The sequence below is a fragment of the Macrobrachium rosenbergii genome, chromosome 19 (genome assembly GCF_040412425.1).
Source record: "Macrobrachium rosenbergii isolate ZJJX-2024 chromosome 19, ASM4041242v1, whole genome shotgun sequence".
NCBI classification, from domain to species: Eukaryota; Metazoa; Arthropoda; class Malacostraca; order Decapoda; family Palaemonidae; genus Macrobrachium; species Macrobrachium rosenbergii.
The window spans coordinates 583,604-595,917 of NC_089759.1; the positions used below are offsets into that span (position 1 = coordinate 583,604).

The 12,314-nt window shown below is 41.3% G+C and overlaps 1 protein-coding gene across 1 annotated transcript in view; it reads left to right on the plus strand.

Annotated features, from left to right (window-relative positions):
- Positions 1-12,314, plus strand: part of LOC136848545 (RNA cytidine acetyltransferase-like) — a 427,260-nt gene that overhangs the window by 90,863 nt on the left and 324,083 nt on the right. The window contains exon 5 of the mRNA XM_067120821.1: positions 6,535-6,760. Coding sequence (XP_066976922.1) covers positions 6,535-6,760 — 226 coding nt within the window. The remainder of the gene's footprint in view (positions 1-6,534; positions 6,761-12,314) is intronic.

Below are 12,314 nucleotides of genomic sequence, written 5' to 3' on the forward strand. Positions count from 1 at the left end.
TCCTGATGAGGAGCCTCCCAGAGGATACCTCCAGGCTCCCCAAGATGGTTCTTTCCTCGTCATCTAAGAAGGTGCTCAGAGAAATCTGAGACTGGCTTTCTGCTAAGAGGGGCAAGGTAAGGCTACTTTTGCCCTTCCTCCCTTGCATTTGATTAAAAGGAGATACTTGTCATACGCCACCAGGAAAGCTCCTTCTTTGGGAGATGCTGCCTCCTCTCAAGGGGATTTCTCCTACCTCATAGACTCTTCCCGTCGCTCGGCCTTATTTCAGCGAAAATAATGTTCTCATTGACAGTGCTGGGCCACCTGGTTAAGAACCTCTTCAAGGTGTTCGAGGTCTTCAGTTTCCTACACAAGCAGCCAAAGAAGCAACCCACATGACAAAATCAAAATGTGAATACAGTATCCCTATTACTGATTTTATAACACACACAAAAATGGGTAACATAAATAAATGGCAGTATATAAGGAATGAAGAACCTGAAAGTAATAAATTAAAACAAATAAAACCTAATGTTAAAGAATGGAGTTCATCATATCAGAGAGGGAGACACGCACAAGTAATTCTAACACGTCTCAGAATAGGCCATACTCGTCTGACACATGGGGACTTAATGAGCAGCCCACGTGGCCAGGCTCCCAAGTGCTCAGAGTGCAGGGTGATAATAACGGTCAGACATGTGTTACGTGAGTGTCCAAAGTATGACCAACAGCGACTGTCAACTTTTGGAAATAAATCACTGGAGGAAATTTTGTCAGAATCTTTTACATTTTCAGTAGTTCCGATTTTGACGTTCATGAGGAACTGTAATTTAATTAATAAAATATAAAAATAAGTAAATGATAAAAGCACGAAAACCCTTATAGCATTTGTCGAATAAAAAAAAATATTACTTAATTTATATTCTGAATATTAATATACCTTTTTAGTGTGTATGTAAGGAAGCATGAGTAAATGTATTTATTGTATGTATGTGTTTCAGTATGAGAGCATGTACCTGTGTGCAGTTTTAAATTTTATTTTAATTCATTCATCATCGCACTGAATGATCTATTGGGTCCCAGTGCTTGGCCTCAGGCCTGGACCTGGTATTTTAACCTAATCCTTTGAGCCAGCCCTATGAGAGCTGAAAGTCAGCTCAGTGGTCTGGTTAAACTACTTTAATAATAATAATGGACGGTCGAAGCCCTTACCAAGAAAATCAAAGACTACAGGGACTTCACATCAGATTGGTTAGGAGTTCTGTTGTGTGCCGACAAAGCCATTAGCGATGGCTCTTCGGAGCTTGCGGCCCTTTTCTTGTTGGGGGTGTTGAAGAAGCAAGAACTCTGGTGCTCCTTCACCATAGAGGAGTCACACAGTCCCAGAAGTCGGCTCTATTATTTTCGCCTCTAGATCCTCTTCACCTTTTCCCTCAGACAATAGAAAAATCGCTTTGGACCTCCAGAAGTCGACTCAAGACCTCTTAGTTCAGTCCTCCAAACGCCCCAAGGGTTCGTTGTCTTTGGCGCCTAAGACGGTCTCTCCTCTTCAACAGCATCCCTTTCATGGAAGCAAGCACAGGTTGACACCCAGATCCCCCTCCAATGTCTGGTTCTCACCCAGAATCATCAAGAGGAGCTCTTCTAAGGCCTTGCCTAAGAAATGAGGAAGTCCTTCGTGCCCCAGTAGGAGCCAGACTTCTCCATTTTTGGGAGAAATGGGGTCACAGAGGGGCAGAACAGTGGTGTGGATCGTGAAGATTCTGAAGGAGGGCTACTCCATCCTCTTCATGGAAAACACTCCTTTAGTCACTCCTCCCATCGTCTTGATGGCCTACTCAAAAGGCTCAGAGAAGCATTCGGCCCTTTTAAAGTAGGCATCCTCCCTCCTTCTAAAAAGAGCCATAGGAGAAATAGAGGACATCTGCACAGAGGGCTTCTTCAAGCACCTGTTTGTAGTCCCCACGTCATCGTGGGGCTGGAGACCAGTCCTCAGTGTAAGTGCCCTCAATCTCTTCGTAAGAAAGACAAAGTTCAAGATGGAGACGAACCAGTCTGTCTTGTCATCCATTCACCCGGGCGATTGGATGATTGGATATGCTGGATGAATACTTCCATATCCCCATCCGTCTGGACTCCAGGAAGTATCTCAGGTTTGTCTGTCGGTTTCAGGCTCTTTGCTTCAGCCTCTCCACGGCACTTCAGGTGTTTAATCTAGTCCTCTCCCCTCTCACAAAATGGCTTCATCTGATCAGCATCAACATCAGCCTTTGCCTGGACAACTGGCTTCTTCGATCCTCTTCGAAGGAGAAGTGCACAAAGGACTTGCAGACAATTCTTTACCCTACTCAGGAACTAGGCATATTTATGAACCTCCAAAAGTCTCATTTAGCCCTGATACAAGAGATCCTCTTGGGGATGATTCTCAATTCTTGGACTTTTTGGGTTTTTCTGTTCCCCCAGAGAACCGCCAACTGCCTCCAGATGATTCTCAGTTTTCTCGCCCTCTCGTCTTGTTCGGCCCATCAATGGATGATCCTACTGGGGACTTGAGTGTCCATCAAGACGTTTGTCAAGCTGGGCAGACACCATATAAGAGTCCTCCAATTCTACCTGCAAGCCAACTGGGACAAGAAAACCCAGCCAGACTCCATCATGTTTCCCATAACTCAGGAAATCAAGTTGGACCTCCAATGGTGGCTGTCTGAAGGAAGGCTTTCGCAGGGAAAGTCTTCATCCTCTGAGCCCCAACCTAGACTTTTACTCAGACACCTCAGACCTAGTTGGGGGGCCCTTCTGGGGAGTCAGGAAGTTTCCGGGACATGGTCCCCAGAAGAACAGAGCCTTCATATCAAAGTCAGGGTGTTGAAGGCAGTTCATCTAGGTCTTCAGTGCTTCTCGACTATGATCTACGGCAAGATAGTGGTAGTCCATGCAGACAATACAACTGCACTGACTTATGTTCTGAAGCAAGGAGGCACTCATTCCTTTTTTCTCTGCCAGGCAGCAAAGGATCTTCTCTTATGGGCAGACCAAAACCGAGTGACACTAGTCACTTGATTTATTCAGGGGAAATTGAACATTTTGGCAAACGAACTAAGCTGTCAGAAGCAGGTACTTCCCACTGATTGGACCTTGGATCCCCTGGTCTGTCTTGACCTTTGGAAATTATGGGGCAAACCGACTTTGGACCTGTTTGCCACTTCAAGAAACCATCGACTTCCCCTCTTCTGCTCTCCAGGCCCGGATCCCCTGGCATGGGCGACAGACGCCATGCTCCAAAACTGGTCTGGCCTGGATCTGAATGCCTTCCTGCCCTTCAACATGGTAAGAGAAGTGCTGAACAAGTTTGCCTCGCACCACAATGTCTCGATGACCCTTGTAGCCCTGCTCTGGCCCATGAAGGAGTGGTTCCCGTGCCTTCTACGGCCTTTAGTGGACCTCTTGAGGCTACTTCCCCAGAAACCGTGGCTGCTCAAACAGCCTCACTTCAAGAGATGGAGATACCACCAAAGGTTGGACGCTCTTGCTCTGACAGGCTTCAGACTGTCAAGAAGCTTGTCAGAGTGAAATATTTTTCAAGAGCAGCTGTGAAAGTTATTGGATGATGCAGACGCCAATCTTCTTGCTCCATCTACCAAGCGAAGTGGGCAGTTTTCCGTAGATGGTGTCTCAGATGTAACATCTCGTCTCCTGAGACATCTTTGACACAAAGCGGATTTCCTTCTCTACCTGAGGACCTCTAGAATGCCAAAAGAAAGAAAAATAGACGTAAAAGTGATCGAATAACAGAGGTGAAAAAATGACGTGCACCCCTTCTGACTCTTCTGATCACACTGAGGAAGGTAGCTGCTGTGACTCTGTTATGATGCGTGGAGTTGTGAGAGATGCCATTGCTCACAATTTGTTTGATATAAAATGTAATAATTATAAAAATGTACGATAACAGAAGACATACTACATTTTCTTGTAGGGATCGATGTTTTTGGCTCACTGAGTTACTTTTACTAAATACCCTGTAACTACGAAACTAAAAGGAATTCTACCAATATATTTCGTAGGCACATTCTCCATTGCCATACAAAGCGCATGTATTTTTTTCAGGATTTTGCAGTTTTCGTCCTATACCTCCATATATTGTAGCCGGCCGACCCCCTTAAAAATCTTTCTCTGGAGAAATTTGTCGGTGTGGCGCATTGGAGGCATAACTTCTTATTTGCCTCTCACTGTCTGCAAGATGTGGAAATCCAATATGCAGAGCTTTTTCACCCCTCGTTAAGGCAGGGGAACTCATATCCTGAACAATTAGGGTAGCTGTACTCTAACCTTTCCTACTTAGTTAGGAAATTGTCGAATTTTGGGGAGTATGAAGGTACCTATGTTGTATTAGGTGAGACTTCATTCTTTTACCGTCATTGCTCTGCTGGCCTAGGCACAGGGCCTTGTGTCCCACTTGCATAGGTGTGTGAGTGGTATCCCTAGCAAGGAACCTCCAGCATTGTTCAGAGGTCTTGTTACCTAATGAATTAGTCCTTGCTTGGTGACAGTACCAGCAGATGGATGTTAATCATTAGGTGAGTAGCATCTTATTTGTGGTGAAATTTTATGGTTTTCTTGGAGGTTATTAAATTTGTCCTCATACCTTCCCCACCTTCTTGGCTCAGTGTGGGAATCAGCTGTCATAATAATGAAATTTATTTTTTAAATACTTACTCCTCTATTATGTATCACCCCCCTACCTCCCCACCCATGTGGACTGAACAGAAAACTGATAGGAAAGCTATAGATGCTCAAGCCACCTAAAAGTGATGGGTTAGTAGATGGTTCAGACTAAATGATCCTATTATTTTTTTACTTTTCACCCACTATCGTCCTCCTGCCTGACGCTGGAAATACAGCTATCATAATAGAGAGGTAAATATTTACAAAATAAATTTTATTATAAAAATTTCTATATTGTATTTTTTATACTGTATTTTCTATGCAGTAATACCCCGGACTTGCGTTATTTGAGTTGCACAAATTCATAGACACATGAACTTTTTTTTGAAACCTAACTAATTGTCATACATGAGTTTTTCACAGACACGCAAACATTTGCAAATACTGAGAAAACCTGCAAAAGTGTTTGTTTAATTTTTTGTAATTTATAGGCTTTCAAGCTTTGATGTGTTAATGAAATAACATTAAATAATAAAAATAATAATTATCTCTCTCTCTCTTTTACTGAGATGAGAAGTTCCTCGTTGGGTGAATCGGTAGAGTTGTTGGCTATCACTTGCTAGGCCCGGGTTCGAGTCTCCGGCCGGCTAATGAAGAATTAGAGGAATTTATTTCTGGTGATAGAAATTCATTTCTCGCTATAATGTGGTTTGGATTCCGCAGTAAGCTGTATGTCCCATTGCTAAGTAACCAATTGGTTCTTAGCCACGTAAAATAAGTCTAATCCTTCCGGCCAGCCCTAGGAGAGCTGTTAATGAGCTCAGTGGTCTGGTAAAACTAAGGTATACTTTATGAGAATTTTTATGGTACATGTATACATATGATTATTAGCTTTGTGTGATAAATTGATTATTTATATAATAAGTGCTAATTTTCAAATATTAATAAGATTAAATAATAATAGTAATAATAATATAACTGTAATTATAAAATCTATACAATGTATGTGATATGTATTTAAAGAAAAAAACATCATTCCCGGATCTTTTGTGATCTTGCTCAAGGGCAAAGCTGTCAAATATGTCTTGATTTATGTGACAGGAGGGGGGAGTGTTGCCGATATCGGACCAAAGGATTCCTGAGTAATCTCTCTCTCTCTCTCTCTCTCTCTCTCTCTCTCTCTCTCTCTCTCTCTCTCTCTCTCTCTCTCTCTCTCTCTCTCTCTCTCTCTCACATTCGTAGTTAGGGCTCACACATATTTTACAACTTATTACTATTTCTCTGTACATCTTTACCTGTACAATAGAAAATTTTGAATTGATCTAATTTTACCTGTACCGTCTACGAACTGTCAATGAGCTAGTGTGGCAAATGTTACGTTCTAAAACATAGAGACAACTAAGAGTTGTATTAGTCCAAATAAAAAACACTGTTTATTCATGGAAAAACCATTTCAAAACAAAGAGAAAGAGACATACTAGAGTAAAGTAGCTCTTAAAAACAAGGTTGAGAAGACTTCTAAAAATAGATTGGTCGGGAGGGGGAGAAAGAGAAATAGTATAGTAATCTTCACACGCCTATATTTTTATGTCAACCATTTATTTCTTTTTTTAAGGGTAATGTATTAAGCCTGACTTTTAAATGAAATTAAAGTAACTGTAATTTCATTTAAAAGTTATCTTAATACTTTGGGAGGATAATTAGGGTCATATTTAGTGTTTAAACTCTAGATATAATAGCATATTTAGAAACCAGGCCAAACTTACACAAAAATTTGTTTCACACGAGGAGTTCTGGAACCTAACCTCGTGTAAGTTTGGGGCATGACTGTACTGTATTCTTAGTGTATCTTGCTTTAACCTGAAACTTATCCCCAATTTTTGCTGAAAGGTTTGTACTCTCACTGGGCTGGTGCAAATCTTGTCTAATTATGAATGATCAGCTCCAAGTCGTCAAGGAATTGCCACCTCTTTCTGGCCCTGTTCATCCAGTTGCTTCTGTTGATACTGAAAAACAAGAAGAGTTTTGTAGAAGACTTTCAGAACTTCAGAGCAGTCTTGAAGATGCAGAAAAGCCACTCCCACAACTCATTGGCTGTTGCAGAACAGTTGATCAAGTTAGTATAAAATCATAATTTTTCAGTTTAAATGGGGTTTATTGAATGGGTTATCAAGATGAAAGATCTCAGTTCATGGCTGGCTAAAAGTTACTTGTATACTATTGTAAGTTCAAATTTGTTTCCATACCGTTTAGAATTGTTGTGAATGTAATGTTTTTCTGTAATGCTGAATATGTTGAATAACTGAGACCTTTGATAATATCTTGATCATTTTTATACACTGCTGACAAATCTTTTGAAGCTCTTACTACTAGATCCTTCTTCAGAACAGAGTTGTACATTCATTGCTAATCTTCAAACAAAAAATTAATTTTTGTAAATAGTGTAATTGTTTTCTAAAATAGAAGACATTTAAAAGTTTAGTGATCAGAGATAATCCAGGAGGCTTAGACCATGTATTTTATTTTTTCTCGAGTCATTAGCTATAAAAACTTTAACATATAGGAAATGGTTTGTTCCTGTGAGAATACAAACCTGAAACTTTTGAGATGCCTTTGGTGATTGCTGGTCCAGTCATTCAAGCTTAACACAAGGTAGTTAACCAGTGGTAAATGAGTATGGGCTGCTAATTGTGATTGTGATTCTTTCTTTCTTTAAATTTCTGCTTCAAACCTTCGGCTGAAAACCCTTATGGATAGAATTGGCAGACTATTAACTGAAGAGGATTCCAAAGGAAAATAAGCCTGGATAGAGAAAAGTTGGCTAAATAAGCTAGACTCATGATATAACTCTATCCAAGAGTTTGAGATGAGAGTCAGCACCCAAAGACCACACTGGAGAACAGTACACAAACAAGGAAGAAGAATGTGGTTGAAACATTTAGATATAATAGCTTCATCGTGAAACTATAAAACATTTCAGCAGGATGCCAATTTTTCGAGAAACAGAGTAAGCAGTATTGCATATATGCTTCTCAAAAGTTACACCTAAAATCTGGAAAGATTCATAGACATTTAAGACTGTACCATTTAAATGTGAATCTAGATGCAAAGGCAAAAGTGTTTTGGATTAACTATAATACTGTGAGGTTTAGAAGGGGTAAGCTTCATGCCCCAAAGCCTACTCCACTTATGAATATGTGCAAGATCTCTGTTGAAGGATTCCCCAACCATGGACTTAAGGCACAGGAAGGAATAATGTCTAGAAAAGTAGTACCATCAGCATATGCAGTTAGTTCTCCAGACCTTCCACATTCAGTAGGATAGATAATTGATGACAAAGGTCCAAGAACACGACCTTGAGGACCACCTGAAATGACACAGGTGTTTTGGGTTCTGCCTGTTAAAAATTCATTAAAAATAATAAAAGATCCACCAGTTCCTAATGATCCTACTTGTAGATAAGTTCTTTATGATTCACAAGGTCAAGGGTTACTCTAAAATTTAAACAACCATTCATGCATCAGTACCCTCATCAAGAGCACTTGCATGGTGGTAGATACTGGCAAGAATGCATCACAAGTATCTAAGTCTGTAAGAAACCCAAACTGTAATTCTGGTAGCAGGTTATTATCTTCAACAAACCTCTGAAGATGCATAGACAACAGCTTCTCCAAAACCATAGTTAAAACAGGGGTAGTTGACATCAGCCTAAATTCTGAGGGGCACAAAGACGGACGTAGCCCCTTAAGTAATGCAGCAATGTTAGCCTTCTTTGAAACAGATGAAAACTAACTCTCTAAAAATAGTAATAATCTTAGGAGCAATGGAATTAGCAGTATTTTAAAAAATGATGGGAAGGATCATGTTAGGGTCTATGTTGCTGTAAGTGTTAATCCCGAGAAGCAAATTTTGACTTTCTAGATCTGGAAAGCATGACTGGGGCAACACCAAGGACTCTCAACATTGTTTGCTCACAAAGACTAGAATAAAAGTTCTGCCCTCTGTTTATGGCAATACAGTACACAGCAATGCTGTCAGTTCCTACAAGTGTAGGCATGCTAGAAACAACTCCAGAGTGCGATGACTTAAGGGTGGACAACTACTTATAGAAGGATAGCCCATCACTTATGGTTATCACCACTGGAGAGTAGGATTACACCTTCATTATAAATAGCCATCTCGTAGGTAACCTGAGCTTAGACGTGTAAGCTCAGTGAAATTATGCCACAAAAAGTCCAGCTGATTGTTCCTCCATAAATGATAAGCTTGTTTTTCATGGTAGGTAAGCATACATGCAATATTAAGCCAGGGCTTATCTTTAAGGCAGAGCCTGAGGGTTTTAGAAGGAATTCTCCTCTAAAATAGTGCTAAAATGATCATTTAAGCATTAAATAATATTTGAACTAACATAATTATTGCTTCACCTGAGCTTCATAAGACCATGGTGAATACTATCAAAATTGGATTGAAAGGATGGTGCCTGCAAGTTGTTCTTAAATGAATGATCCATGACAGTGTCCTGGATGAGAATGACTGTGTGCTGAATTCGTGTTGCTTATGATGATTGACCCTTATTTTAATGACTGTGCTAAATTCGTGTTGCTTATGATGATTGATCCTTATTTTGTGTGTTCAGGTTGAACAGGTCAGGAATGCATGCAGTTTATCAACTGTGTCGAGTGTATCTCTAGGTTGCCTGTGCAATGGAAGAAGTATTTACTAAGGAGGAAGAAGGCGAAGAGGTTCCTTTAGTGTTTTCAGTGGCATTACACTGCTAATGTCACCCCTTTCCTATTCTGCACTTGCCTTGAAATCCAGTCCAGTTGGGATAATGTCCTGTGCTCCTCTTGGATGTCCTGAGGAGGGTGCATACAAACCTGCCACCCCTGTTGCTCCCACTTCAGCCCCCACCTCACTGGGAGCTGCTGAAGGTGATGTGGTCTTCTTTTGGCATTCTCTTCAGCTGAAGGTTTTTCACGGATTGGTCCCCGTATGGGGGTAATGCCGTCAGTGCACCTCATGAGGTGCACTCTAGTCATTACTTAAGGTTCTTTGCAGAATGCCTTCGGCCCCTAGCTTGAACCCCTTTCATTCCTTTTACTGTACCTCCTTTCATATTCTCTTTCTTCCATCTTACTTTCCACCCTCTCCTAACAATTGATTTATAGTGCAACTGTGATGTTTTCCTCCTGTTACACCTTCCAAACCTTTTACGGTCAGTTTCCATTTCAATTCTGTTGATGGATTGGTTTTTGTGGACCCTATCACTTCATCCCTGATAGAAAGTGAATCTTATCCTTCTAAGTCTCATTCAGGTGCCATATGAGCCCCGGAGTGAGTATGCAGAGATGTTTCACTGAAGATTTTTTTTCCTGATAACTTCAGAATTGGCAGAGAGGGTAGGTGAATTGCACAGTCTTTCCTGCTTAGTGTGGCAATTCAAGAGTTAATTCCTGAGTTTGTACTGAAAATTCAAAATCCATCAGTTTCTGTCAGTAGATTTCAGTCTTTGAGTCGTGAGTGTCCACAGCTGTTCATTAGTACTGACAGGAACAAGAATACCATTTCATTCTGGCTGTAGGAAGTTATCAGGCAAACCTATAAGTCATTAAGCGAGAGAGCCAACTTTATACCCGAGTGATGTAAATTAGATGCATTGCTCTGTCCCTAGTGTTGAAGAGGAACTTATCAGTGTGACAGGTACCGAGGGTAGATGTTTGCTGTTGCCAAACCATCTTTAACTCATATTACCTGAGGGACATTGTCCTCAAGAACTTGGATGGGACCTTTGGTGGCTGCTTAATGTGTTGTATAACTACCTGAGTTTCACTAGGATGGAATAACATCCTGCCTAATTTTTGTGGTGGTGAATGATTGGGTAGAGGGAAGATGACTTGTATACTCCTCTCTTGCTTTCATCCACCCAGCAGTTAAAGGGCATATTCTTGCTGGTGGAGACACGCATGTTACTTACATGACAGAGCTTCCACTCTCTTTCTTACGTTATTCATAGATGTGACCCGCCTCACATTTAGTATGGCAGGGGTGTGGGAGGGCATCTTTACCTGGATTTTACAGTACTGTGGTACCTCATTTTAAGACCTCAACATGTTGGATTTCATTATTTGTTGTGTCTTAGTCTGGCAAAAAACTTTTTCTTACTCTTTTTTTTTTCTTTCTTTCTTTTATACATAGGTAAAATATGTGTTTAAATTTTTGCTTGTATTAATGTTCTAACTTAACTATAGTGTACAATACAGTTACATAGAATAATGTACTTGCTGTTCGTTGTTAAATTTGTTTAAAAAGTATTGTGTTACGTGGCATCAAAAACACTATTCTGAGTCCAGTCCCGTGTCAGCCGGTGAAATTCCATTACAGCACGAATTTCTAGGTATAACAATGCTAGATATACCAGAGAAAAAGAGCTTTCAGGAAAGCTGGGGTTACTACCCCAGTCGACCAAATCTTTTAGAAGACGCGGTATAATGAAGGGTGAGTGAAATACCACTACCACGGAAATATACTCGAAAGATCTCTCCTTATCAAAACCCCGTAAAGAGCGGTGAGCCGTTACAGCTCCCACACTCAACACCCGCCAGGACGGCGACACCAGCGCCACCTACTTCATTCCATTTTCTAGCACGTGATTCGTTCGCTTCTTTTGTGTGCTCGTCCCTATTTTGGTTTTATTTTTCTTCATCTACGATGGCTTCGAGCACCTTTTCCATCTCTAAGTTAAGTACCTTCTTCTTGTGGGGCTTTTGATCTATTGTTGGCTGTTTTGGTCTCGTATTTTCATAAATATTGAGATCTTCGTATGACGCCACGCACGGCGTCCCCCTATCAGCCATGGCGGCGCGAGCGACTCCTTCTGTTCTTTCGGTCGGAGTTTTCTCCCAGTCGCTATATATATTTTAGATTTTGCCCTTGAATTCCTTCCTGGTGGTTCCGTGCGTGGCTCTCCCTCCACTTTATTTTTGTTTTGCATAGGAGTTGCCCCATCCTGTACTCCCCCACCAGGTCGGGTTCCTTTTCATTTAGTCTCATAGGCTATTATGTTATTCTTGAAGATGGTGCTCTTAAATTGAGTTAATGTTTTTAGTTTTATTTGTTTTTGGTTGTGTAGTTTGCCTCTGATGAGCCCTATAAATGTTTTGAATTACTCTCGTGGTAGGCTACACTTCCTGTGAACGTAATTTTATTTTCTGTGATGGTCGTTGTGTAGGCTCCATCCCTTGCCCTGGGTGTGGAGACCAGGTTGAGGGAGTTTTGTTGCTGTTCCTCAGGGTCCGTTTGTGGGTCAGAGTGAGCCCCTTAGTCCTCTTCCCCCAATTTCGGAGGAATCGAGTTCTTTGGACGTGTTCCTCTAGGCTAGTCGCCTTCTTATCCCCTGCTCGTTCCTGCTGGCTCTCGGCACAAAATTTTTCTCCCTGTTGGTTACTCCTCTCCTTTTGCACCCCTCTCTCCCTCCTAACCTATGCTAGGTTTGGATTTATTAGGCTACGCCTAGGAGATGTTGGGCTTTGGGCTGTGTAGCTCCCTGAGTAGGCTTCCTTCCAAGTTCCTTGGGAAGGAAAGTTGCAGTTGAGCCGGTATCATGTTCTCCTTGTCTCCTCTCCCCTTCTGGTAGCCTACTCCTCTCCACTACCCCCTCAGCCTTGCGACTC